A 27653-nucleotide genomic window follows, 5' to 3' on the forward strand; every position below is an offset into this window, starting at 1 on the left:
TTGAGAAATTATAACAATTGAATCATATCAAGTCAAAAAATTATAAAAACTGAATTATTTCAAATCAAGAAATTATAAGGATTGGGTTGTTTTGATTTAAAGTTAAATGACTTAAATTGATAATTGAGTAAAATTTTGGGACTACATTTTTTTTCTTCTTAAATTTTTGAATAGTGCAACTTGTGATATATTCAAGTACATAGCTTCCAATCATTATTGTGATCCATGTGGAAAATAGACGGAGAAAATCCAGAGGCTCTGAGCAGGGGTGCTTTTTCGAAGTTGTAAAGGCGTGGTGATGAAGATAAAAAGTAATGGAATATAAGACATTTTAAAAGTAGCTTTGAAGCCTACAGCTGTTTCTTGTTTGTTTGCGCCTCCTTTCTTTCTCGCATACACACACTGTTGAATTGTCTGACGTTAATAGCAAATTACTTATGAGTCATGTTTCATTCATTTATCAATAAAGAATTGTTATTATTATTATTATTATTTTAGTTAATAGAATGGGGTCAAATAGAAGGAATTGATCACTCATAATATAACAAATTCAAATTCAAATTCTGTTCATAATTAATGTTTTATTGTGTTTCGAACATGATTGCTTTTAATAAAAAGATTTTTGTGAACAATTAAAAAAAATGTTATTTCTTTAAACACTGAAAAAAGAAATTGGTCTAAAGAAAGTGCTTGACTAGTTCTGCTAAGGGGTACCTTAAGTCCTTAACATATTTCCAAGCAGTGTATGATGATTACTTTCTTCAATTGCTCGCTTCAGAAGATGTCATTTTGAAAACGTCTCTTTGGGGAAAAAATGTGTAAAAGACAACCAGATTAACCAGATTTTTATCAGATCAACCAGTTGAATGTTAGATAGATGTCCATATTTATTTTATCAGATCAACCGGATTTTTTAAAACTACATAACATGATGCCAAGCATTTCTTTCATATATTATGTCATCATTTCCTACTAGTTGAAATTGATATTATTCAGCGAGAACGGCAAATAAGTACTTTTTAAGAATATTAATATAAAATATAAAATTTTAATATTGAAATATGGTAGAAGGATACTGAAAGTTGAAAAATTATAATTTAATATTAATCTTTTTATAAAATTTTTATTTATCATTCTTCCTATTATTTATGACCAAATTCCGTAGTTATTTATATCAAGAGTTTGAAAAATCAACCGTTCCTCTGACCTAAACCTCAAATGCCTTTATTGCAATTATAGCTAGATAACAAGAAGCTGTTGAGAAAAATCGAACCACCAGGGAATCTGCTTAGTATCCGCGCCTAATGTTATATTTTCATGTAAAATTATAAATACATTAAAGAAATAATAAAATTTTTAGCTCTTAAATTTGTTTCTGTTATTGATTTGGTCTATCAAATTTAATTTTTGTTAACTTAATCACTTGAGTTAGTCTCAATGATTATTATTTGGTACATATTATTTAAAAATAATGTAATATTATTAAAATTTACTAACACAGAAAATGCAATGTTAATAGTAGTGATATAGATTAATGAAAAAAAATGTAATTGTTTATGTAGGAAAAAACAAACTCAATTTTAAAAAACAAAATAACAAAGTGAAGCATAGCAAACTACATTGATAAAAATTAAAGTGATTTAAGAACTAACTTGTTATTCTTGAGCTATATACAAGTCAGGTTACCAACTTATATCACACATTAAATTAATTTAAAAGTTTATTTGCGTTTCAAAATATAAAGTTTAATGTGATAATTTAGAGATCAAATCAATAATTAAAACAAATTTAAAAGGTTAAAATTTTTACTATCCCTGTATTAAATTAATCATAACTAGTTTGATGACAATCAAATTACTAATTATTGAATCATTATCTTATTTGGTTCAATAACTAGTTAAGTTTTTAAATCCTTGATTAAGAGAATTCAAGTGCTTTGAGACTGAGGTTATAAATTATTCAATGATTATCATTAAAAGTGAAATGGGATTTTTGAATTTGGATGATCAGTTGTAATATATATTTCATTATAAAACAAATCATACAACAATTGAATATCAAATCCTCCATCTAATCACATATCTGACATAATATCTTGTTGAATTTAAAAAAAAAAAATTGAGGTTGCGTTCATGTATCTAGGAAGATAACAATACATAATAAGACATGGATGCAGGAAATTAAATAATCCACGTTTCAAGTGAGTGGATAGAGGAGAACATGAGGCACAAATGGATACACTATGATGTTCCTCAGTCCTCACATGGCTCTAAAATTTTAAAACAAAAAATGAAAGGGGAAATTGCTCTTCAAAATCTTGATAACACAAATTACGAAAAGGGCCTTGAATTTTGATAACAATGGAGAATAACATGGGCCGCTTGGTCAATAATGAAAATGACTTGACCAAGATTTTCCTATTCATTTGAAAATGCAATGATTTTTATAAATCGAAACCTTAGTTAAAAAAAAAAATTACAAGAACTCAGTTATGAATAAATAAACCTTGGGTACTTACAGAATTCATATCATGAGCGTCTGTGTGGGTGTGTACGGATTTATGGGCGAAGAAGGAAAAAACATCAAACCTAGCAGCAAGGCAGATTTGAATCCTCTTTATACTGTCTTTCAATACTTGCCTCTATATCAGATCATATATTTATTTAATTATTTATTTGATTTTTGTAAAATTGCTAATGATGATAATAAAATAAGGGAGATTCACATTCAATGATTACTTAGACAAATTAATTGTAAATAAAGACTAACAATGAGTTTTATTAAAAAAAACAAATTCATGTACCCATTTTAACAACAATCAATTCTGTATTAGTTTTTATCTACAAATAATTTATTTAAGTGATTCTTAAGTGTGATTGTTCCTTAAAATAAATATATTATTCACTATTATTATCACTTAAAGACTTTTGAAACTAGTACCCCCTTCGTTAAAAAATGCAAGGCATTTTTAACTAAATCTCATCTTTCAATACAGTAGTTACCTACTTTTAAATTAATCATATATTTTTTTATTTACCTCTATTAAACACCCTATAATAAATATAAAATTATTCATTAATGAAGACACTTTTTAAAAAATAAGACAATAATTACACCTCAAAAGACTAAAAATATTTTACATTTTTAAATATCCAACTCCTTAATAAATGCATTATATTTTTAACAGAGAGAGTATCATAATTCTCCTTTATAACAATATATTAAATGAATAATATATTTATTTTAATGTTATCGTTAGTGATCTTATATACCATCAAATCAAATAAATAATTAAATGAATGTAATCAAGTATGGAGGCAAGTATTGAGAGAAGGTGTGGAGAGGATTCAAATCTCTCTCAAACTCTCACTTTAAAAATAAAGAAAACTTGTATTACTTAATTAATTGGACAAGTTTGATATGGTTGAATGTGTGTCTTTTTATTATTACTTCACTTCAAACTTTAAAATTAAAACTTCAAAATATTCATTATTTTAATCCCATTAAAATTGACATATATCATGAGATTAGAAGATAATGAATATATGAATTAATTATTATTAGCTGTATAAAATTTTTCTATGCCTAAAAAATATTCATAACATTTAATAATCAACTCTATATATATGGGGCAAACTAAAACTCCATGTATGGAGCAAACCAAATTGAGAGAAACTCTCCCTTTACACTCGACAAAGTAATATACTCCTGATTCTAAAAATAATGTCAAAATAAATAACGTAATTTATCGTACAATATAACATAATTTTTTGATAAGTAATATTATTTACAAGTCATGAAAGATATAATATTTCCCTACAATGTACTTGTGCTATTTAAAAATACAAAAGAAGAGAAGAGAAAGAAGTTAAAATATAATTTTATATCATCTACTCAAAACTTTAAAATTTTAAGACAACGTAAAGCATGCAAAATCTTAAAACTTGAGCGCAAATGTAATTTAAAATTAAAAAAATATAATTTTAAATCTTTATATTTTATTTTAATTTTGTTATAGGTCCTTTTTTTCAGTGTTATAAATTTTTAGATATTTTTATATTTTGAATCTCTATACGCCGAAAAAAAAAATAAGAACTTAAAATATTAATAAAAAATATAAAAATTTATAATAAAATTTAAGTAAAGTTGTTTTAAAATTTCAAGAGTACACTAAAATCTGTAATACATGGCTCTCCAAATAAATCAACTCAATCCAATTATCACAGGTTATACGGATAAGCTCTATTAATTAAATAATTCTAAACTCTCACATTCACACAGTGAAATAGATAGTAAATCTCCATTTTCATCAATCTGGAAGGGGGAAAACACATGGCATCTTCAAAAAAGGAGCAACAATTTTAAAAGCTAACGACTTTAGCCTACATTCATAGCTCAGAACTGACTGATGTGCTGCTGATCCCAAACCCCCATGAGCTTGGCTCTCTCTCTCTGCCCGTCGGTCAGAAATTTTCTCGGGCACCTCTTCCTGCACCATCTCTCTATGGTTTTCTATATCTTTGTCAGCGACTCACGAGTTTCCTCGGGTTCTCTCCCCCCGCAATTGGCCTATAACAATCACCATCTCAACCTTCACCTTCCTCACATTCTTCATTTATAACCGTATCTTACAGTTCTCTCCAATCTCTTTCACTGTTCCCCCTGCTTCAGCAATCTTCATATTCACTCTTTCCTTGTTCTTCTGCACTTTCCTCCTGGTTTCACTCCTTATTCTTATTCCCTCCACGCTCAAAAAAGGATAAACGAACAAAGTCTTTTTTAACCCCTTAAAAAAGCCATCTTTATTCCCTTATTCCCCTGCCATTTTTATATATATACGCTATCTTGAAACAGTTTTTTGTTTTTCTGGTTTATAAATATGGGGTTCTCTGAGAAGGCACAGGTCGTGGAAGGAGGAGGCTTTGAGTCGTCGTCATCGTCGGATACTGCTACTAACAAAAAATGGGTCATCGCCGGAATCGCTTTACGAGCGCCGTTGAAGCCAATTTACACGGCGGAGAAAGCACGCGACGGCGAGGAGCTTGAAACGGATCAGGAGTGTCTGACGACGCCGACAGGAGAAGAGTCCAGAATCCCACCGCCTTCCACGTGTCCGCCGGCTCCTCGGAAGCCAAAGCCGCCGTCTTCTTTCAAGTGCAAGTATCGCCGTGGCGTTAACAAGTTCTTCGCTCCTCCAGATTTGGACACAGTGTTCATACGCCATGTTGAAAAAGCGAGCTAACGGATCTGCTATATATATATATATATATATCTTCTCTAGCTCTCTCTTAATTAGCTTCGACCTTCATTCTCTTCTTTCAGTTTCAGTTGTTTGGATAGCTATAACTATAACTATTTGTATAAACTAGTCTGAATCAATAAAATGACCTATCGATATTGTACTGTGTGCGTGATTCGCATCCTTATCGCAGCAAGATCGTAACTTGTCCTTCTCAGGTTGCTTTTTAACTAGTTCATTTAATAAAAGTTAGTGCCGCAATAAAATCAGACTGTACCGGCGTCAAATGCTTTAGTGACATTATATATTTATGACATCATTAAATGTCACCTATAAATCTGGCAGAGATAAGAATAGAGATAACAAGAATCTCATGGACGAGTAGATCTAGGTTCTGATCATTTGATGATGAGAAGATCACACTTTAGAGCAGCTCAAGTTTATGCTTTTTCCCTGTGTGTACGAGCTGAATAAGAAGGTAGACTTTTCCATATTTTTGCCAGTGAGAGATCTTAACGTTTCAGTGTTAGTGAGTGATCACTGTTAAAGGCCACGCACAAGAGTGAAAAAATTTCCAAGTCAAAATCAAAGGGTACGTATATTATATTATTATATACTGTAAATAGCCCATAGAAAAGTAAGAGTGAAGTCTTTTTCAAAAGAACTATGCCTTGTGCAGATGCTACACTCGTTGTTTCTCATTGCTCACTCGAGAATTTTAGACAAAAGTTCCCACACGAGTCTTGAACACGTAGCCCTCTCTCTCTCTCTCTCTCTCTGTGCGCGCTTGTGCGTATGAGTCTCACAGTACTAAATGAGTCCTTCCATTAACATGCTCGTTTTTTATAATTGGATAACATTAGTGTTTTCAAGAGTTCAATGACACAGAAAAGACTGTTTGCAGAATATTTTAATCATAGTAGGTTGAGTGAAATTTCATGACTTTATAAAAGCCATAAGCCACCTCTCAAATGGGAGGCATCTTTATGAGTCTCGCATCAATGAACCTAAAAAAAAAGGATGGAGTTTATAAATTCAAAAAAGTTTTTCCAAACCCAACGGACTCGTATTTTTAGATGGACTGCTGTTTAGTCTGATTTTATTTCTTCTTCTCCTTCTTATGTTCTTTTGACCTTAAGACTTAGGGTCTTACAGTGACCCACATGTCCTCCAAGGCGACCCACCTGGGGACGATTGGGACTGATAGTGGGAAGGTTCTGTGTAGTGGCTTTTTTGTGAGTGAGCTGATGAATGCGTAGGTGATTAGGAAAAGCGACAAAAGACAAACCACATGTGAATTAAAAAGGAAGATTAAGAATCCTATGCTTTACTCGAATGGCCACTGCTTATTGCACTTCCAAAGTTTCAACACACTTGAGCACCAATAATTGATCTTACAATATATTGAACGGTTTGAACATGTAATATTGCTTTATAGCTAGAATAATTTCAAGTCGTTATATAGAATGTTTACGCGTAATTGCAATCTGCAAAACCTCGTTACTTTACTAATTAAGTAGGTACAACGCACATGACCCTACCCGGAGTTGAGTTTTGATTATTTCATTTTTATGGAAAAAAATGTTTATGTTAAATAAATTTTGATTATCTGATTGATATAATTTATTCTTTATTTTTTTGGTTGACAAGGGTGACACCGCGTAAAGTCGGCACAGGCATGGCGCTCTGCCGCTTCATCAACATGCTAGAAATACTAATATAATTGAAATGCATTTTTCCTTATCTCTATTTAAATCTTAATTTTATTTTTATAATATAAAATTTTGAATTGAATCTTATTCTAGTTCTTTTTTTTTTGTTATTTTTCATAAGAATTTATTAAATCTTATTGATCTAGTTAATTATTTATACATTATTTTTCCTTTGACAAAACTGATAAGGTTGTGACCAAATTCTATCAAGAGATCTTGTACTTGCATGTTAGTCACAGACATTGTATATTACTCCTCCATCCTATCCTACTTGGTATTAACTCTACTCGAAAGTGATAGCTTCAACTAATTCAGATTCGAACCGAGTCAAACTTTAAGGGGGCATAGCTCTTTTAAGCACATCATCTCCATTCCCATGATTTTAATGATTCAAGCCCGAGAATTGATGGTTAAGAAATTTAGATCCCTTTCATCTGAGCCAACATGTGTTGGTATTGATAGAATTTATCCTAAATATAGAGGCAAACCTACTTTACTGAAATGGAAATGCATGATTTTAAATAATCAAAGTCGTATGCTGCATCCATAATATAAGACACTTTTAATTAATTTATCATGATGAGATAAGATAATCAAGCCATTAGCTTTGTTAAAAAATAAAATAAATTTTTAACTTTACTTTTATTTAAATAAAAAATTTTAAATTTACATTACATTGTCTCTGATAATTAAAGAGCTTAAAGAGAATTAATATTGAAAAATGTAATTAATACACTCGTCAAATGGGAAATGGATTATGTGCACTAGGAAACCGTGTCGTGAATGGAAAGTGAAAAATACTAACCATAAATTTTATCTAATGGCTAATGAGAAATAAGTGTATAAAAATATTCTTCATTTGCAAGCATACAATCACGTTTTATTCAAAATAAAAATTTATAAAAATATAATATTTTTAATAATTTTGTTAATAATTAATTTGGACAATACATATTTTATATGAATGGTTCAATTTAATATTAATTTTTTTATTTTTTATAAATTGGCTATTCAGATATACTCTAAGTTGGACAGTTTATACTTAATGTTAAATTTTTTATAATCTTTATAATTTTTTATTTTGATAAATATAATATTAAAAATAAAGATAATTTTCTAGCACCTTCCAAAAAATATTTTAAAAAAATACAAGTTAAACATTTTAAATATGAACCAAAATCAAATATAAATTATCCAGAGTATATTTGGAGAGTTTATTTATAAAAAATAAAAAAAATTAATATTAATCTTTTAGATAAAATATATGTTGTCCAAATTAGTTGTTAATAAGCTTATTAAAAATATTATATTTTTATAAATTTTATTTTGAATAAATTGTCATTGTATGTTTGCAGGTGAGGAACTTTTTTATAAACCTATTTCTTGCTAGCCACTAGATAAAAATCTATGGTCAAGATTTTTCACCTCTCGTGCTTTGCACGTGATCCATATCCCATCAAATGCGTTATATCATCAATGACTAAAAGGTTCCCCATAACAAGAACCGGAGAGACTGGAGAGTATATAGTAAAATATAATTAATTTACATATGTAATTAATATTTATAATTTTTTATTATTATAAAATATATATTTCTAATTACAATTTTTAAATCACAAGACTTAAAATTAATTAATTAATTAATTAAAGCTAAAAATAAAAAATTCAAATCTTGCAAGTGTGGTATAAAAGCTTTATAAGTTATGAATATACGATAATTTACTTACTTCGAGTTCAGGCAAACTCTATGTAAAACAACACACACACACACACACACACACACAAACAACGCGAGCATTTAAAATTGATTCAACGCAAAATATGTTTGGTTATTATATTGCATTCGAGTTTGTCAAAGTGCTTTTTTTTTTATCATACAAAAGTCGAAGTATTTTTCGTGAAAAACAATAGTATTTAAGGATCACTTTAAAAAAAAATCCTTTTTTTAAAATGCTACTCCTTTAATTCTATTTACAAGTTTCTTTTAATATGTTTAATTAAAATAAAAAATATTAAACTTTATTAAAGATTAAATAAGTTTTTAACTTTATTCTTATTAAACATATATATACTTTAATAACATATTTTTTTTATTAATATTTAATGAAAAGTGAAAGAAAAAATTGTAATAAAAAATAAATAATATTCTATCTGTCTCAAATTATAAGACACTTTTAAAAAAATTTAACGTCTCGAAATATAAGATACTTTAATAAAAATAAAGTTTTATTAATAATATTTTTTTAATATTATCCTTTTCATATGTTCTCTCTCTTCAATAATTTTTTATCAATTGAATATTAAATAAAGGGTATTTTTAAAAGTTCATATTTTTGTCTTAAAAAAATTATAAAGTATATTTAATAAATTTTATTAATATGTAAAATTTTATTTAAAATATCTTATAATTTAAATGGAGGGAGTATAATTTATAAATATGATTAATTTTTTTCTATTTATCTCATAAATAGAATTGAAAATAACATATTCAAATCGAGACTAATAACAGATTGGGACTAGAAGGGTGGGGTTTCACCTACTTAATAATGGAGAGGAAATTGAATAATGATTTTTCCTGGGGTTTGAGCCTCTGATTAATTGAAATAGCCGCCAAACCCGTACATATTGATATAATTAAGACGGCAGATTTTGCTTGGCTTGGTGTGATTTACAGTGGATTAGATTACTTGAAAGATTCCTTAATCCACCTCCACCATGTCTCACCATTTATTTATTATTTATTACCACCAACTTGCCAAGCTTCATCATATTTTATTCCCATAAATACACCTACCCACCTACATACACATGCCGTGCATTGGTTTACCAAATATATAAAAATATTCATGTCTCTCTTTGTTCTTACATTATTATGTGAGGGCGACCAGAGGGACAAAACACCCTGAGGATAATGTAATGTGTTTATTTAACATAATTTAACGGCCAATAAAATTTTGAGTTATAGTATTGATTATTAAAATTAGAGACGCACACATGCGAGTGTTTGGCACGCTATCGCATCATGTTGACTCGTGTTTTAATTGTCTGTCATGATGCGTGATATGACATCATGGTGTAAGATATTATATGGTGACACATACTCAGTATATTTAAAAATATAAAAAAATATTTTTAATTAAATTTTATTTTTTATTAAAATAATTATATATTTTTTATATTTATCCTTCTTAAATACGTTATAATAAATATAAAATTATTATCAATGAAAACACTTAAAAAAAGTAATGATTATATTTAAAAAATTAAAAATATTTTACATTTTTAAACATTTAAATTTTTAAAAAATACTTTACATTTTTAAACGGAGGGAGTATTTTATGGTATGTAAGTATGTTTATTTTTTTATTTTTAAAAATAAAAATTTAAAAATTTGTTTGGATAAGTTTTTTATTTTAATTATTTTTAAAATTATTTTCAATTTTTTTAAAAATAAAAAAAAGAAACAACTTTAAGTTTTTTTATTTTTTTTTCTTGTTTTAAAAATAAAATATATTTAATTATTAAAAATTGTAGTTACTTTGACTAAATTTTATTATTAATAACCATCAATAACTATCTATAATCTATCATTATTAATTTATTTTTAAATTTTTAAATTACATAAATAAATGAATTTTTATTTTATTTTTGTTTTAAAAATAATTTTAAAAAATATATTATAAAATAGTTTTTTAAAATAAAAATGAGAACTAAACCAAACAAACCCTTAGTTTGATGTGATAATTGACAACATCTCACATATTTTAATGACGCTGCAAACGTTGTTTAGCGTTATTTAGTTATTTTTCAAATATGCTCACTTTAAGTTTAAAAAATATCACAAAATAAATACTATAGTTTTTTATTATTTCTAAATGAGAATACAATTAAAAATTTGATAATTTATTTTACCAAAAAAATTGATAATTCATGTCTCTCTCGCTTGTTTTCTCTGTTGTCAATACTCTCATCTGTCTTAATTTATAAAATATTTATTAGCAAAATTATATTCCATGACAACATTATAAAAAATTTTTAAAAAAATTAGACATCACAAAATATAACACATGTTGATAAACATAAAATTTCATTATGTTTTTTCAGTATTACTTTTTTTTTATATATTTTCTCCATCTAATATTTTTTTTTATGAATGGGCTCAATGGCACATGTGAGGGGCAAATGCACCCTTGCATGTAAAATTTACAATTCAACCATTTTCATACGATATGTTGTTATTAATATATTGATATTTTATATCTATATTAACATTTATTTTTTGAAGTAAAATTTAATTTTATCATAGCACCTTTAACTTTCTTTAAGGGATTTTTGACAGGCAAGACTTGTTTACTTAGATTTGACAGTTATGCTTTGTTTATTTGCTTTTGCTCTTGTTATTTTCTGGTTTAAGTTTTTATGTGCTAGTATTGTTGCTTAGGTTTCGAGTGTTTTATTTTTTATTCTTGGCTCTGACTATTGGTGCGTGTGATGTAATATTTTTTCTATAATTAATAAAGTTGACTTATATTTTAGTTAAAAAAATTAAATTAAGATAATTTAATTTTAGTATATTTTAATTTATTATAGAATAAATAATCTATAAAATAACTACCTGTCTTGTTTTAATTAAAACAAATACATTAAATATATAAGTTTTTATTCTAAAAAAAATTGACTGTCTCAATTTTAATTGAATTTTTCGGGCCAAATACTAAACTTTTAAAAAATTGACCTGATACTAAATTAGACCAAAATCATGAAAAAAAATCTAATCAAACTTCAATATTGGCAATTGAAAACGATGGCATGTCTTCGTTGATGCCAAGACGGCATGTCACCATCAACAACACTTTAAAATAGAAATTATAACTTTTTTTATAAGAATTGAGAAAGATGGAAGTAAAAATGGGGACAGGGGTTACTATCTTTATTTTCTCTCTTCTTTTCTATTCCTGCCGTTAATTTAATTTTATTTAATAAATTTATTTTAATTATAAATTTAATGAATGGTGAGAATTAACAAAGGAGTGAAAAGAAGAGAAAATAAAGGGACGAATCTCTCTCATGAGAAAATGATAATAAATTTTTACAAAAATATATTAATAAAAATCAGGTTTTTAAAAATGTTGTAATTCTTTTAAGTTTCTAAGTACTTTTTTTGACATTAATAATCTTATATTAAATAACTAAATTGCACCTTGTTTAAAATAAAAGAAATAGCAAGCTTTGATAAAAACTTTTGATTTACTGTTTAATTCTTGTAATTTTAAAAAATAAAAGTTGTGATTGCTTCAATAAAAATTGTAACTAGTTATTTTTTAAATTAAAATTTTAATAATAAAAAAAAATTTATGTGAAAAGTTATAATTTTTTATTTAATTTGTTAATTTATATGATTAAAATTGATATTGATTTATTTTCAGAATTTAAACTTTAATAATATAAAGAATTTATGTAAAAAATTATATTTTTTAATCAATTTTTATAATTTACATAATTAAAATTTTCATAAATAAAAATTATAATTAAAACTGATTATTTTCAAAATTTATTTATCAATATAAAAAATTTTATGTAAAAAGTTATTATGTTTTATTTAATTTTTGTAATTTAATGAATAAAAATTATAATTATTTTGATAAAAGTTAGCCAAACTCATTATTTTTATTCTAAATAAGGACCATTTTAATTATTTAATATAAAATTGTTAGTGTTAGAAAGTAACCAAAAACTTTAAAAATTTTAAAAAATTTAATTACTATTTATATACTCTCTCTATTTAAAAATATAAAATACTTTTTAAAAAATTATATGTCTAAAAATGTAAAAATATTTTTAAATCTTTTAAAATATAATTATCACTTTTTTTAAAAAATATTCATATTGATAAATAATTTTATATTATTGTATGGTGTTTAATATAAATAAATATAAAAAAATAATTAAAAAATAAATAATTATTTTATTAAGAGTGAATTCAATTACAAATATTTTATATTTTAAATGGAGGGTTACAGTATCACTTTATTATTATTTTTTTTAAAAATAAAAATATATATATTCACTGTTGCAATGCAAGCAAATAAAATAAAAATAAAAAACTAATGAAAATAGACTGCCTGTGAATGCAGGGGCTGAAAGCAACCACCGATGTCGTTTCGTCCGTCACCATTCACCAAATCTGTTAGATAGTAGCTCCGTTCACGAATCAGTGGCTTCTTCTGTCGAAGCTCTGCGAGACCAAGAAACGAAAATGAAGCACAGAACATGGCCTTCTTGCTCTGGGGCCTCTCGGTTTTCATCTCTTCCATTCCCTATGATAAGCAATTCTGATGTTTCCACGAAAAATTCTACCTCGAAAACCCCTTCCAAACCATCGGCTTACCCAGGCCGCTCGATTCGACTCTGCTCAAGGGCATCGTTGGAGTCCACACCTTCAGAATCTTCATCACATGATGCCGATTTCTCTGCCCTTCCGTACGACGTTCTTGCGAAAATCGCAGCTTCCTTTACCCTCCCGAACCTTCAAGCGGCTTCTTTAGTTTGTCGGTCGTGGTCGGAGGCGCTTAAGCCGTTGAGGGAGGCGATGCTTCTTTTGAGTTGGGGAAAGCGATTCAAGCATGGAAAGCTACGTGTTCGTCCGAATATAGACAAGGCGCTTGATTCTTTCCTAAAAGCTGCGGCTCGTGGCTCCGCTCTGGCTATGGTTGATGCGGGTCTGATTTACTGGGAGATGGGCGAGAAAGAGAAGGCGGTTGTTTTGTATCAGAGCGCTGCCGAACTCGGAGACCCAGCTGGGCAGTGCAATTTGGGGATTTCTTATTTGCAGGGTATTTATTTCCAGAATTTAAATTTATAGTTATCATTTTTATTTTAATTTAATCTAAAATATCAGTCGAAGCTTCAATCTTTGGTCTTAAAATCCACCCAAAACAAAAAACAAAAAATAAACAAAAACAAAATTCTGAGAACACTTTTGCGTAATTCTTTTTCCAAACCTACATATTGCATATTTATAAATTCTGATAATATGGACTTGTGTATTTAGAGTGTGCATAGAAGCAATGAAATTGGAAGGTGGAAAATGCAATGCATTGACCTATGTTGTGCGGCCTTCGTCTTACAATAGCTCGTTTTCACTTCTACTGAGTGCTCCATTTACATATACTAATAGCGATTCTGATTGCGTATTATGTAATATATGATATCCATGCTCTTGAAATCTTCATGTACAAATGTTGTCTTAAGATGTTTTGGTTGCACCGAGGATAAAACCAAAATCAATAAACATAAAAAAACGTTAAACAGACAGTGGAAGATAACGTACGTAGTTCTGGTTGCAACAGAAGCTTATGGCGGTGAAACAATTTAGGCCTTCAGGCTGAGTGCAATATTATGGCACCTATGGGCACTGAAGGGGAAATTTCACTTGTCAGATGTCATGCGAGACTGCAAGTTTCGAGGACTGGGTCTTTTATAAATAACTGAGGTTTTGGTATTATCTGTATTTCTGCTTTGCCTTATTAGGTGTTCAAAGCATTCCTTTCCAAGATAAAACTTCACTTGGTTCAAGATAGTCATGCAAGTAAGCTTGTTTCTTTTGGTCTAACTTGAATTTGGGTAGCCTTCTTTTTTAGGTTATGAACTTGGGCAGTTTTTGAGGGTGCATGATGTTTAATGGTTTTTTTGCTTCATAATTCAGTCATGTGGTGCATATCAATGACACTTATCTGTTCTCAACTTTCACTCAGATTTGTTGCAATTGATCGTTGCTATAATAATTACCCAACATGTATATGAACTCTGCATCCCAAAAAATGAATTCTTGCATTCCTTCAAGAAAGCTTTTTCCTTGCTTGACAGTGACGAGAAAATGAAACCTAATTTAAGTAGGTTCTTTTTCTTATTTGCATTTGCATTGCTTCAAAAAAAGAGTGTTTGAGATATATTTTACCCTAAAAAAAAAAATTGTCTATATGTATATATATCATGCATTGATGGCAAAAATTTTATGAGAACAAAAATTGCCTAATGAAGGTATGCATTTGCTCTGCAGCTGAACCTCCAAATAGTAAGGAAGCATTAAGATGGTTATACAAAGCTTCAATTGGTGGGAATGCCCGTGCCCAATACCAACTAGCACTTTGCCTTCATCGAGGTCACAAGGTCAATTGCAACATAAAAGAAGCTGTAAGTGTTAATTTGTTTGACATCATTATAAAGCATGCCTTAATATTTGCACTTTATACTTGTATTGCTTCTTTATATTGTTTATTAAGCTATGAGTTGATGGCAGTATTAAACCTTTGTGAAGCTTTCTAATGAAAAAAGCTTATGATATTGTGCATTATGCTCCTTTACTAGCATGATGTATTCTGTTCTTTGCTGCTAACAAGTTTTCTGCGGAACAGGCTAAATGGTATTTGAAAGCTGCAGAAGGAGGGTATGTGCGTGCAATGTACAATATCTCCTTATGCTACTCCTCTGGGGAAGGTCTGACACATAATCGTCAGCTTGCAAGAAAATGGATGAAGCGTGCTGCAGATCATGGTCACAGTAAAGCACAATTCGAGCATGGACTTTCTCTCTTTTCTGTAAGAAATTGATCTATGCCTTCTTATTTTGAATGCATGTTTTAAATATATATATATATATATATATATGCGCATGCGCGCGCGCGCACAACTCCTGTGTGAATGTTCGTTACCTATATTAAACTATACTTCATGATTTTGGCTTTTGAACTTATGATCTCACAATCCTCCTTTAGTTTTAAAGCATGTTAGTAGTTAAACCATGATTTTTCGCCCTGGGTGTAATATATGACTCTCTTCACATCAATCATAGTTCAACTCAGACTTACATGACTATAGATATTTAGTATTGGACAATTAGATTTACATGATCTCTGTATATTCATCTTCTGTTTTAGATTCTATTACAAACAGGCCTTTATCCATTGATGCTTGCAGTGGGGGTTCCAATTTACCGATCAGTTGCCTTAATTTAGGGTTGTTTTATTTGTTTTTGCATGACATCTGTGCGTAAGATTAGAATAGTTGTCAGCAATGGCTGTGTTCTCAGGGCATATGGTAATAACGGTGATTGGAGGGAGACGAGATTTTGGGTTTTGTCTTATGTTTATACATTTTTTTCCCTCCAGATAATACATGTTTCTAATATTGTATATTTGTATCTGAACAGGAGGGCGACTTGATGAAAGCTGTGGTATACTTAGAACTTGCCACACGTGCTGGTGAAAGAGCTGCCGCTCGTGTCAAGAATGTAGTTCTGCAGCGGCTTTCAGCACCTTCACGGGATCATGCCATGTTTCTTGCTGACAGGTGGCATGCTTTGCCTTCATGTTGATTTGTCATGTCTTGCATGCGTGGCAAAGAAGAGTCCCATAATCCCATTGCCTTGGCTGCTGATGTTTCAACTTTCAGCAACTTGACAACAAAATCGACAAAGCAAGCCAGAGAATGGCAAAAAAAAAAAAGGGAACTGACAAGTCCCATTGCTAGAAATTTTGAAAATAGTGATCTTCCTTTGTAAAATAACCTAGTTTGTGCTTGTAACTCTTAGACTTCTAGAAAGCATGCAATAGATATTAACATTATACAAGGCCGGTTTTGGGGTCCCTAGAAGTCCAGAATGGCGCCAAATTTGGTAGTCATGTTCCTTTTGGAGTATTGCACCCGTATATGGAATTTTGAAGAAAATGACTTTCTGAGAAGGTCAAGCTTTCGTGTCTGGGATGGCATTTCTAACCAATATTGTAGTGATAAAAACAAAGGGCAAGGATGCTGGTATGTGTAAACTTTTGGATCATCTGATTTTAATATATGCTGATTCTCCTAGACTTTTCCCCACAACACCTTCCTCTCACTGCTCTCCCTTTTAAAAAAAGGTGTGGTAAATAAAACGATGCCAATTTAATTTACTGTGTCCGTAAATTATTTTATTAAAAAAATATGATTGTTATATGATTGTTTTCATTTTGAATTTTAAATTTTGTATCTACTAGAATAAGGGTTTAAAATGTAATATAAATTAAATTAAACCTTCATTACTGCACTAAATAAATCAATATGGAACTCGTTGGCATTTTGTTCTATGAATCTTGAATTACTTTGTAACGTATAAGAATGTTTCTTCATTCTAATCGCCTTTTGAAAATGGTGTTCAAATAGTTGCAATACATTAAAGCCCACCGTTTTTTGCCGAGAAATTGAAGCCTCGAGGAGCCATAGATCACGAGTTCTGTCTTGCTCGCCTGACCACAGGTGTGTGAATTTGACAGAATGTGAAAGCCAACCTCGTACCCAGGGCCAGGACATCACGCGGAAGCAGAAGAATTTCTACAATCTCGTCTCTCTCAGATCATCCGAATGTATTCACTTTCCAGATAATGTGATCGCTTCACTAACAAAAGGAAGTAAACAAGCGTCCCCACGTTGGTAATCAAAATGGATCATCACATTCTAATTCAATTATTACTCCTTAGATTTTTTTTTTTCCGGATTTTAAATTAAATGTATAAATTTATTAAGCATCTTCTAACCCAGCCGAGGATCATAACATAGTCGACTCCTCTTAGTAAAGCGAACAGGCTCGTTCAGTTGGTAGCTTTTTAGATAATCACAGTCAACACGAAACCAGAAACCAGAATTTTTGTACAAAGACCCGCTATTTATTATGCACATAGGTTAGCAGCTAGACTAGCTTATGATCTTGAAGATGAATTTTGTATCTTTGTCAATCACCCACCTTACCATTTGGAGGTGGTAAATAACGAAAGATATTGTATCATGTCTTGTTTTCTGCCTGTCTGCTTTAGTTTGTGAATGCAAGTTGTTCAGTTTTCCACTAAAAAAAAAAAAGAAAGAAACCAACCAGAATGAACTACCGATCACGTGAATACAAGTTAAAGAGTATCCACAAAGACAAATCATGCCCTCGGCTCAATATTGCGTCTTGATACTCAGTCCATTCTTTTTGGAACAAAGTTTCAACAATTCCCAGGATCACAGGCTTGGCTTGATGCTTTCAGAACTTGAGGGCAACCAGATATTGAGAATTTCTCAAATCCGTAAAAAGCTACATGACTTGTTTGAGAACATGGGGAGGATATATTCCAACATTAAATTAAAGATTTTCAGAACCATCATAAACCCACGGGATTTCCATGTCTAATCTGCCAGCTAAATATTACTTCTAGCCTTACCTATGTTGAGTTTCTTCTGCATAAAAGCATGCCACCACATATGAAGCATATCTGGATTGACACTTTCAATGGTCTTATAAGTTATTGCAAAAAGGACGTTCCTATCTGAGCAAAGCATATTTGAGTTCGCAGAATATTAGCGTCGACGATTGATCAAGGCGCGAGTCCTGGGCAAAGAGGTATCAGTTGAACATTCAATGGATGAATCAAAATCTCAGAGAATCCTACTCCACTACAAGACAATACAGCATCAAAAGGGATGATAAATAATCAATTTAATTAACAAAATAGGTATACAAAGAAATCCAAATGGTTACAAGAGTTGATTATCCAAAATAAATTAACCTCTGACCTTCATCACATTCCCCAACTTCATGGGAAAAAAGATATGACAGCCTAAGCAGAAAAACTAATGTATATTCTTACGGAAGTACCGTTTGTTCCTCTAGACCCCCTTTGTCCACAAAGGGTAAGCCGGATGTAACCTAATAAGCCAAAGACTGATACAGAATAAATTTATATATACACAGAACATGATACAACGAAATAAGTAGTGTTCAAGAGCAATTTGAACTGTCATCTCACATATGTTTCGAGCGTCTAATGCATGGAAGCATCCATACCTGACAGAATATGACTTCTTTTCCAGTATCAGTGATTCATAGTATGCAACTAACTCATTGGTATACTGATGAACCTATGAAAACAGAGCCGGCCAACTAACTGAACAAGTAATCAAGGATAATATGACATCCTTTGAGAATGGGTTCCAGCATGGTACAGATTGAGGTGAACTAATGCCTTTGATACTAATTCTTTTATCGCTGGATGCTGAGAAATAACTGTTCGATCAACACCCTCTAAAGTTGTCAATACCCTTTCTTGTTCCAAGGATTCACTGTTGCCAGCATGCAGTGCAAGGTAGCAGAGAAGAATTAGTCCATGCAATTGAGTGTCTTCATTACGCCGCAGGAATCTCATAAGAGAAGGGACGCCATTGAACTCAATTATTGCCTTGGAGTGCTCCACACATAGGAAATTCTCTGGAGAAGCAAACTTGCAAAGTGCAATGACTGCTTCAGTTGCTACATCAGACACTTTATGACTTATTTGCGTTACTAGAGGGCCAATCACCCGAGTCTCTCTTGCAGGAAATGTCCTAGCTAATGAACCAATTGACTTTATGGCTGGAATTTGCAGCAGTGGGCTGTCAATCTCCTTAATCACCCTTAAGAGCTGTTCCACCACAGCTTTAGCAGCGGGTGAATTAGTCTTAAATGCTGCCCGGCGAAGATCAGCGTTGGATTCAGCCGCAGCAGTAATCTCCATTATTGTCATCAAGCAATTGTACTGAAGCTCTCCTTGCTCCTTCTCAACCAACCTAGCCAAACAAAGCATCCCTTTTGTCTCAGTTATTTTCCTGCTATTTGACACACTTCCTTTGGCCAGCATCCATAAAGCCTCGGCACAGCTAATCTTCAACTTAAGCTTCACCTCAGGCTCCTCATTCTCCCTCTCCTTCCTGTGATTCCCCACCCGGCTACTTCCTTCCATATGTGAATATGAATTCGAATATGAACTCGTAAACTGGCGATTACTTGAGGTAACCAATAGCTTTTTCTCTAATTCCCTGTTAATTTGCATAATAGTATGCATACTCTGCTTACCCAATTGACCGGCATGGTCATCATCAAAAGTATCGAAAGACAACAGTGTCACAAGCGGCCTAATAGCATTCTCCCTGGCAAAATCCTCCTGGGCAAGAGGGTCATGTTCTGCCATTCTAGCCACCAAATTCGCTGCTCGAATCTGAACCCTCATCGGTGAATCTCCCAGAACCTGCACGACAATTGGAACTCCTAGCCCGTTCACAATCGTCCTAACTCCGTCGACATCGTTTGCCAAGATACATAACGCACTAGCAGCTGCAATTTGAGCACTTGGAAGTGCACTTTCCTTAAAAAGCTTCAACAATGGAGGAATCCCACCTTCTTCAACAATAATTTTCTTGTTCCTATCATTGTCTTGTGCAACAGCAGCTAGTTCATTCGCAGCTTCAATTCGATCATTCAACTGACCCATTTGAATAGAAGCGATGAAAGACCAAACCCACGAGAGAATCGGGTCGTTGCTGGCAATTGGAGGAAGAGACAGCTCAATCCCGCCGCCACCGGTGCCGTCGGTGTCGAAGATACTGAGAAGCCATTTCATGTCGCCCACAGAAGCTTCTAGATAGTTCAGAACTTTGCGGAAATCGGCGGTGCTAACAATATTAACAACCCTTCGTAGAAAGCTCTGTCGCTTGCATTTTCGGACTAGGGTAACGGCGCGTTCGAGGTTTTTCGAACACTCAGCAGCCACGCGCCGAATTGGTACCTCGTAGAGTGAAGGGGTAGTGCTGGCGAAGCGAACCAGGGTTCGAAGCATTTGAAGAAGGCGATCCACTTGCTTCCACACTTCGGAACACTCAAATTTGAAGGATTCAGCCTCGTCGACGGACTTGCGGATTCGCTCCGCCAGTAGAATCGGGTAGGAGAGCTCGTCTTCAATTCGCTGGTTCTCCGATGCCATATCCGCCGCGGAGTCAATGAGTCAGCCGCCGAGTCAACTCAATCGTTTACTGGTCGTGATCTTGGAAGAGGGAGAGAAAGGGCAAGGAAGGTGCGAAATTTCTGTAATCTCTATGGAGGTTGTTGTGTATATCAAACTATCAGGGCGGTTTTTCATGAGAGTCTGGAAACGGGGTGGTGTTATTTCTGGTTCAAGTCGAAAACACTAATCCTTTGTTCCTCTGGTTCGCATGTTTTTTTGTCGCGAGCAGACATAACAACATCGACATGTGTGCTTGGGATTTGGGAATGTAGTTTGAGTGAAGAAGAAGCCGGAGCGCGTGGGAGTGGTAACGGCGGAAGAAGCGTCAGTTTGACTGCTACGTAACTTACTTGGCATTGTATTACTATTTGCTAGGAAGGAGCGTGCTCTCAAGCCTCAGGGCCTCTTGTTGGCCAACACCAACAAAGAAGACTCAACACAATAACTCTTCTAAAAGCTTCCATTTTTCTCTTATTTCACTGAATTAAGCTAATCATTAAAGTAAAATGTTATTAACATTCATCTATTTATTTATAAGGTAATTCTTTGAAATTCTGAGATTTTGCCAATTTTTTAATTTTTTTAATTATTGAGTTGACTTGTATGCATTTCTTTCTATCTACTATTTTTTTTTTGAAAAAAAATTGCCACCTACATAAATTATGAGTTGTTTACTTGTATAGAAATAAAATAACATTTATTATTGTTTTTCTATGTTATGCTCATGAAAGTTATTAGAGACTTAAATCTCAACTTTTATATATGTGTGTGCAGCAAATAATTTGGTTTGGATAGAGTATTGGCAACTTAGTTAGGAGGGTATGCCCTTTGCCCTTAATATCTTGAGAGAGATTGCCTTCTATTTTTGGCTTTGCATACTTGGTTTTGGTTCAAAAAAGAGATCGATACATTTATGAATTATTTTATTTTAAAATTATTCATGAAGCATATTCAAGTTGCCATTATCTAATTGTTTTTAAAAGATTGACTAGGAAAATATTCAAATTCCTATTTGTTTACAAAACTAACTTTAATGTGTATCCAAAGAATATCATAACTGAAGTGTCATTAGAAAACAGCAGGTCTTGGTATAAAATAGTAATAAACATAACTGAAATGTCACTAAACACATTTTTTATGCATTGCAATTTAAAATAAGCCTCACTATTTGTTTATAAACAAATTAATTTTCTTTAATTTTATATATCCTAATCCAATTTTTTGATTTATAATTTTATGCTTTTGAAGAAATATACTCCTTACACAAAGTTAAACTTGCAAGAAATAATAAATAACAAAAAGTTGTTATGTTGTGCGCGCGCGCATACATGTACATATGTACGTACGGATGAATGTGAGGAAAAAAAAAAAAAAGGAGCCCAGATAATAACTTTGAAATGTTGTTGACCAAGAAAAATTTACAATGAATGTACATAGATTTAACGTAATATTTATTAAAGCAAAAAAAATTAAAATAATTAAAAAAATATCATCAAATATGGACAATTTAATTTAATTTACTGGTAAGTACCCAAACTTAACGTAAGAGAGACAATGGTTGTTTGTTAGGTCAATTTTAAAAAGTTAGGTTCAAATTTAACAATCTCCTTTTCTTTTAAAAAACATGGGGTATATATGGAAATATAATAAATACAAGCATCACAGTAAATATTCAGTTTAAAAATATAAAACATTTTCAAACAAACCACACAAACAAAGTACTCCTCTCGATTCAAAGTATATTATATTTTAGAATGTTGAATTTTTCTTAAAAGTGTCTTTTAATTTAGGACGGAAGGAGTAGATAGTTATCTTCTAACTAACATCATCTTTGCATATTTATTTTTATTTAATAGGATATTTTACTTTAAAATAAATAAAAAGTAACTTATTTATTAGTGCCACTTTAGATGTAAATTAATTATATCTTAAAATACTAAAAAAATGTTAGCATTCAAACTTTCAAAAAATGCTTTATATTGTTAAATGGAAAGGGAGGATATAACTAGCTTTTCATTGAGCTTTTATCCCATGGCATTTATGTCAGTGTCACTTTTCTTTGTTGCGAGTTTGAAATATCAACATTTGTATGATGAAGTATAATGTCCTCTTTAATATTACCAAATACATAAGACATAAGACACAAGCCATTGTTATGATAATTAAAATTAATTAAATTTTTTAAATATAGTTATCATAATACAAGAGTTTATAAAATAATTTAAGAAAATGAGATTCCAAAAAACTTTTTAAAAAGTCGTTTGAGCTCAAAATATGATTAAAAATAAATTACACAAGATAGTAGAAGCAAAGAAGTCAATTATAACCCTTAAAAACAATAGTGGAGCATTTTGACAAATTTCATAAATTGTACCATCCGTCACGACGGAGGCACAAAGGGACCCCTCTTTATGTCGTAGCTGCGAGCCCGCGACGCACTCCTGTGTTATAACAACAAACATTTATCATGATAGCACTCTAAGATCAATTTTTAGAGTGTGTCATTTCGTCATCCGACGTTCAATTTGAGTTATTCAAATGTTTATATATAGCTCTTTAAATCACATAACTATTGGCACCAGTCTTATATTCAAACACTTAATCATTTGAAAGTTAGATACCTGAACTCAAATTAGTTTGCTTACCTTTCAAAACAACAACAAAGGTGTCCAAATCCATGAAATTAGTGTCAATAATCTTAGAACCATTTAAATCAACTCAAATGCACCACAAATAACTTGATAGAACAATAATACAACAACCAAAACAATCCAAATACAAATTGGCCTCCAAAACCTCAATTTTACAATGAGTTCAAAGGGTGACAATCATTCACATTAAACTTCATTTTGGCCAATCCAACATAGAAATAATGCAAAAATATCACTTGCACCAATATCTCGATCTCTCACAACCAATTTAACACGGATACAACATTTGAGCTAAGATACACACATTTGCACAAATTCTCATGCAAGTGGCTACAAAATGTCATATGATTTTAAGTTGGCACAATCATTATAAACCTAAAAGATAGAGTGAGAGGACTATACAAATTCAAGTCCTACAATTTTCTATAGCGCCTTCCTTCCCTTTGCTCCTATTGAAGCCTTTACCTGTAAAATATAATCATGAGGTGAGTTGAATCAGTAACCAAATAATTTAAACAAACTACTCATATGTAAAAATAGTCAATAAGTACGTGAAGTATCATTTAAAACATATATAACAAGTTACATACACACACATATAAAGGGCTAAGCAAAAAAAAGTATGCATGATCAATACATCACTTTATATCCTCATTATTTCTTCTAACTGAATCTGTGGCCTGACAATTCAATATAATTGAATCTATGTGATTGGATCGGCTCAAGCTCACTAGTCATGAGAGGTAGTCCGACTAAAGATGCTTTCACCCACTATGAATCATAGATTCTCCCTTTCCACGAAAACTTGGAGTCTCGTATACCTAATTTATCCTAAATAGTGCTAGGACTTCCAAATAAATATAGAACTGTGTATCGGGGCTTTCACGGTACTAGTGTACCATATGAATTTATAAATAATGTCCTCAAACAACACTAAGGTGAACTCTCACCTTCTTACAATGATCATGCCAAATATATGTTCAACCATTTCACATATAGCCATAAACTTGTAATTTACACTTAAATAATCATTTTCACTACGAATCATACAACTTTCGCAAGTACATATATATGAACATAGGATTTAGCATAAAACTTTCAAAAACCATAATAGTGCAAAACATAATTATCCCTTCCACTTTACATAAAATTTTTAAATCACGAACATTTTTCATATTGATAATGTTCTATCCAAAACAATAATATAAGCTTTCGCAGTAGCCGCACAACTATTCAAAATGCAAATAGAGAGTTTAGATAATTTAATTACCTCAATTTTTTTGTCACGAAAAGGTTACTGTGGTCAAAATTGAGCTTTACAAGTATCCACTAACATATCTACCCTCGACTAATATTTAATATACAAGATTAAAGATTTAATCATAAATTTTGACTCCAATTAACTCTTTTTTAGCATAATTTTAGGTACCTACTACATTCAAAAATTTACTTTAACATAATCAACTCTCTCAATACACTCTATTAATCCCATTTAACATCCAAACACTTAAATAATACTACTTTTTTATCCACATTGCTTCCAAACTCTTAATTTTCACTTAGGATTCGTCTAAACCCTAACCAAAAACTCTAAATCACTACACAATCCATAAAACTAGGGTTATAAGCTTGATCTAACTTCGCAAAACCTTAACTAAGGCAATGAGTTCAGTTACAACCCAAAGGAAACAAAATTAAACCTCAAACACCCCCAAAAACTTATGAAAATTCAAATATGGGAGGAAGGAAGAAGATAAAAAGTTTACCCAACAATAATCAAACTTTAAAAGATTTCAAAATGATGTTGGAGGATAGCTCTAACAATCCCAAGTTCGTTTATTGTTGCCCTTTCACATTTTTCTCTTACCTTTTTCTATTTTTTTGTCCAAATTGTGAATTTGATGTATGCAGATTTGTCCATTCGCCGTAGTGCATGGCACAAATTAACCCTAATTTGGGCCCCTTTTGTGCCTCGATTCACTCAAATTCTAACTTATCTCTCTTCCAAGGCTGTCCCACAATATGTAAATCATATTAGTCATTCAAAAAACATTAATAATTCATAAATATTTTATTTTGACTCATCTACCCTCCTAAATACTTAAAATTTTCAAAGCTGGAAATTTAAAATGTTACATCAATCATAGACTAAGTCAAGCTTGGAGCATGTGGAAGGCTCTAGGCTGCCTCTTTCAATAGAGTTTGTTTATATATGTTGATTACTTTTATTTTGGTCTTCAGGTCTGTATAATTTAAAACTGTAATTCTGTGTGCTTTGTCTTTCTATTATCTTATTTTCATTTGTCTGGGGCAGAGGCCGGTTTGTGTGTAATCGCCCTACTGCCTAATATTATCGGCTTTAATTCAAATAATAATAATAATTAATTGTCCCCCCCCCCCCCCAACACACACACACACATGCAAGTCCAATGTATATTTATATATTATGTATGTATATCAAACAATATTTAGTGCTATCATGAAATATATAAGCAAATACATTTGTTCAGTATTTATTAATTTTATAATATTCATATATTTTTATGGATATTTCATAATGCACAGTCAATTACTGGCAAAAAAATATTATTATTCATATTATTTAGAACACTTCAGGATTCGAGTCTTGACGTGGATAACCCGAAGCAGCCATTGTCCCCACCTAAAAGTTAAAAGCCCTCGTTTTTAAATTTTTATAATGTCATGTCATCAAACGACTATATGTGGTTTATGAATTTTAAAAAATAAAAAATAAAAAAATAAAATAAAAAGACTTCGTGGCTATTCATTAGCAAGTCTTCTCCCAAGAGTCAAGGCCCCCAAATTCCTATTATGCATTGATAACGATACGTTGTCAAATATGATACGTATATAATATATTAATACTTTCATTTCTAAAAATATAAAATAAGATATGTTTTCAATATGTATACATATATTTACAAAAAATCATAAAAAATTTTAAAAATATAATTTCAATCTATGAAATACCCAAACTAGCATATATTAAATCCTTCACAGTAATATCAAGAAAAATATAATCATTAATTATATTTTTATTCCAACTCTAACTAATTACTTACAACCTAACTTCTGTTAATAGTCCCTTAATTAGGATTTATATGTCAAAAGATTATATTTCTAAATTTTTATAATTAAAAAAATATAACTTTTATTTTTATTATATCTAAAACTTATTTTTTAAAGAAAATATAATTTTTGACATTGAAAGAAAATCAAAAAATATATTTAAAAAATTAATATTGTAATATTTAACAAAATTTAATTTCTTAAAAATAATTTTGAAGTATCACTTTTAAAGTATAAATTCACAATTTAAATGTGTTGGATACGTATTAAAAAATAAAATTTTTTAAAATTTAAAAAATAATATTTTAATACTCTATAAATATATATTGAAGTGTCGGCAAATATTGATATCAGGCATAATTTGAAGTATGGGTGCTTTATAAGCAAATTCACATTAATCCGAATTAAACATTCTGCGTTACTCTACATGATATTATAAGAAATAAAAATATTTTAATAAATAAAATCAACCTCATTCAATCTTAAGTTATGTATTATTTTCTGACTACGTACAGTGCGACCTAACGATAAACGTGGCTGCGGGGACTCGTGGCCTCCCGATAAATGGTTCGTTATTGTTAACGTCAGATGATGGCTGCGAATGGCACAAATGAATGGAAAGGGAATACATAACCTAGAAGAATTTTTTTTAATACTAAAAATTTCTTGATAGTTTCAATATATGAGGATGATTCTAGAAAAAGTTACGTTGTTTCAAGAGAATTTGAATAGATCTATCTTGAAGAAATTTCTGACAGACAAAAAAACCTAGAAAAATACATATTCACAGAAAATTAATGTCAAAAGTGAAGGTAACAGAGACAATTTTTCAAAAAGTTTGGGAGGATGTTTCTAGAATATTAGAATTAGAAAGGACAAATTATATGCAGGTTCACATAATAAAATTAATTACTCTAAAATTTATTTTTAAAGTTTGAAGTAATTAATTCTTTTGCGACGTAATTCTCTCAATCAGAAAAGCCTTCCTCAAGGTCCCCCAGCAAGAGAACTAGAACTTTCCAGTTTCAGAGTGCCAGTTTGCATGCTACAAAAGCACAAACTAAATCACTTGAACGGCAATTTTAGATTTAGTACTTTACTGCTACTTTTGTTGGGACTTTGAGACAACATCTAATCCC

At 30.8% G+C, this 27653-nt stretch overlaps 3 protein-coding genes across 3 annotated transcripts; 2 read left to right on the top strand and 1 right to left on the bottom strand.

The window, feature by feature from the left end:
• Positions 1-4519: 4519 nt before the first annotated feature.
• LOC129312211 (cyclin-dependent protein kinase inhibitor SMR6-like) lies at positions 4520-5305 on the top strand. Its single transcript, XM_054954848.1, has one exon. The coding sequence runs from the start codon at positions 4880-4882 to the stop codon at positions 5240-5242; it is 363 nt and encodes a 120-aa protein (XP_054810823.1). The 5' UTR covers positions 4520-4879; the 3' UTR covers positions 5243-5305.
• Positions 5306-13089: 7784 nt separating this feature from the next.
• Positions 13090-16829, top strand: LOC129310537 (F-box protein At1g70590). Its single transcript, XM_054952403.1, has 4 exons — positions 13090-13784; positions 15011-15144; positions 15366-15548; positions 16159-16829. Exons 1-4 carry the CDS (start codon positions 13208-13210, stop codon positions 16321-16323), a joined length of 1059 nt encoding a protein of 352 aa, XP_054808378.1. The 5' UTR covers positions 13090-13207; the 3' UTR covers positions 16324-16829.
• Positions 16830-17664: 835 nt separating this feature from the next.
• On the bottom strand, positions 17665-21142 carry LOC129312138 (uncharacterized). The gene is made up of 2 exons (XM_054954742.1): positions 18805-21142; positions 17665-18348 (listed from the first exon to the last, which is right to left on the bottom strand). Exon 1 carries the CDS (start codon positions 20750-20752, stop codon positions 18917-18919), a length of 1836 nt encoding a protein of 611 aa, XP_054810717.1. The 5' UTR covers positions 20753-21142; the 3' UTR covers positions 17665-18348; positions 18805-18916.
• Positions 21143-27653: the final 6511 nt, after the last annotated feature.

This window comes from Prosopis cineraria, unplaced genomic scaffold (assembly GCF_029017545.1).
Source record: "Prosopis cineraria cultivar Desert tree isolate PC_DT_omini unplaced genomic scaffold, ASM2901754v1 PC5, whole genome shotgun sequence".
Classification (NCBI taxonomy): Eukaryota; Viridiplantae; Streptophyta; class Magnoliopsida; order Fabales; family Fabaceae; genus Prosopis; species Prosopis cineraria.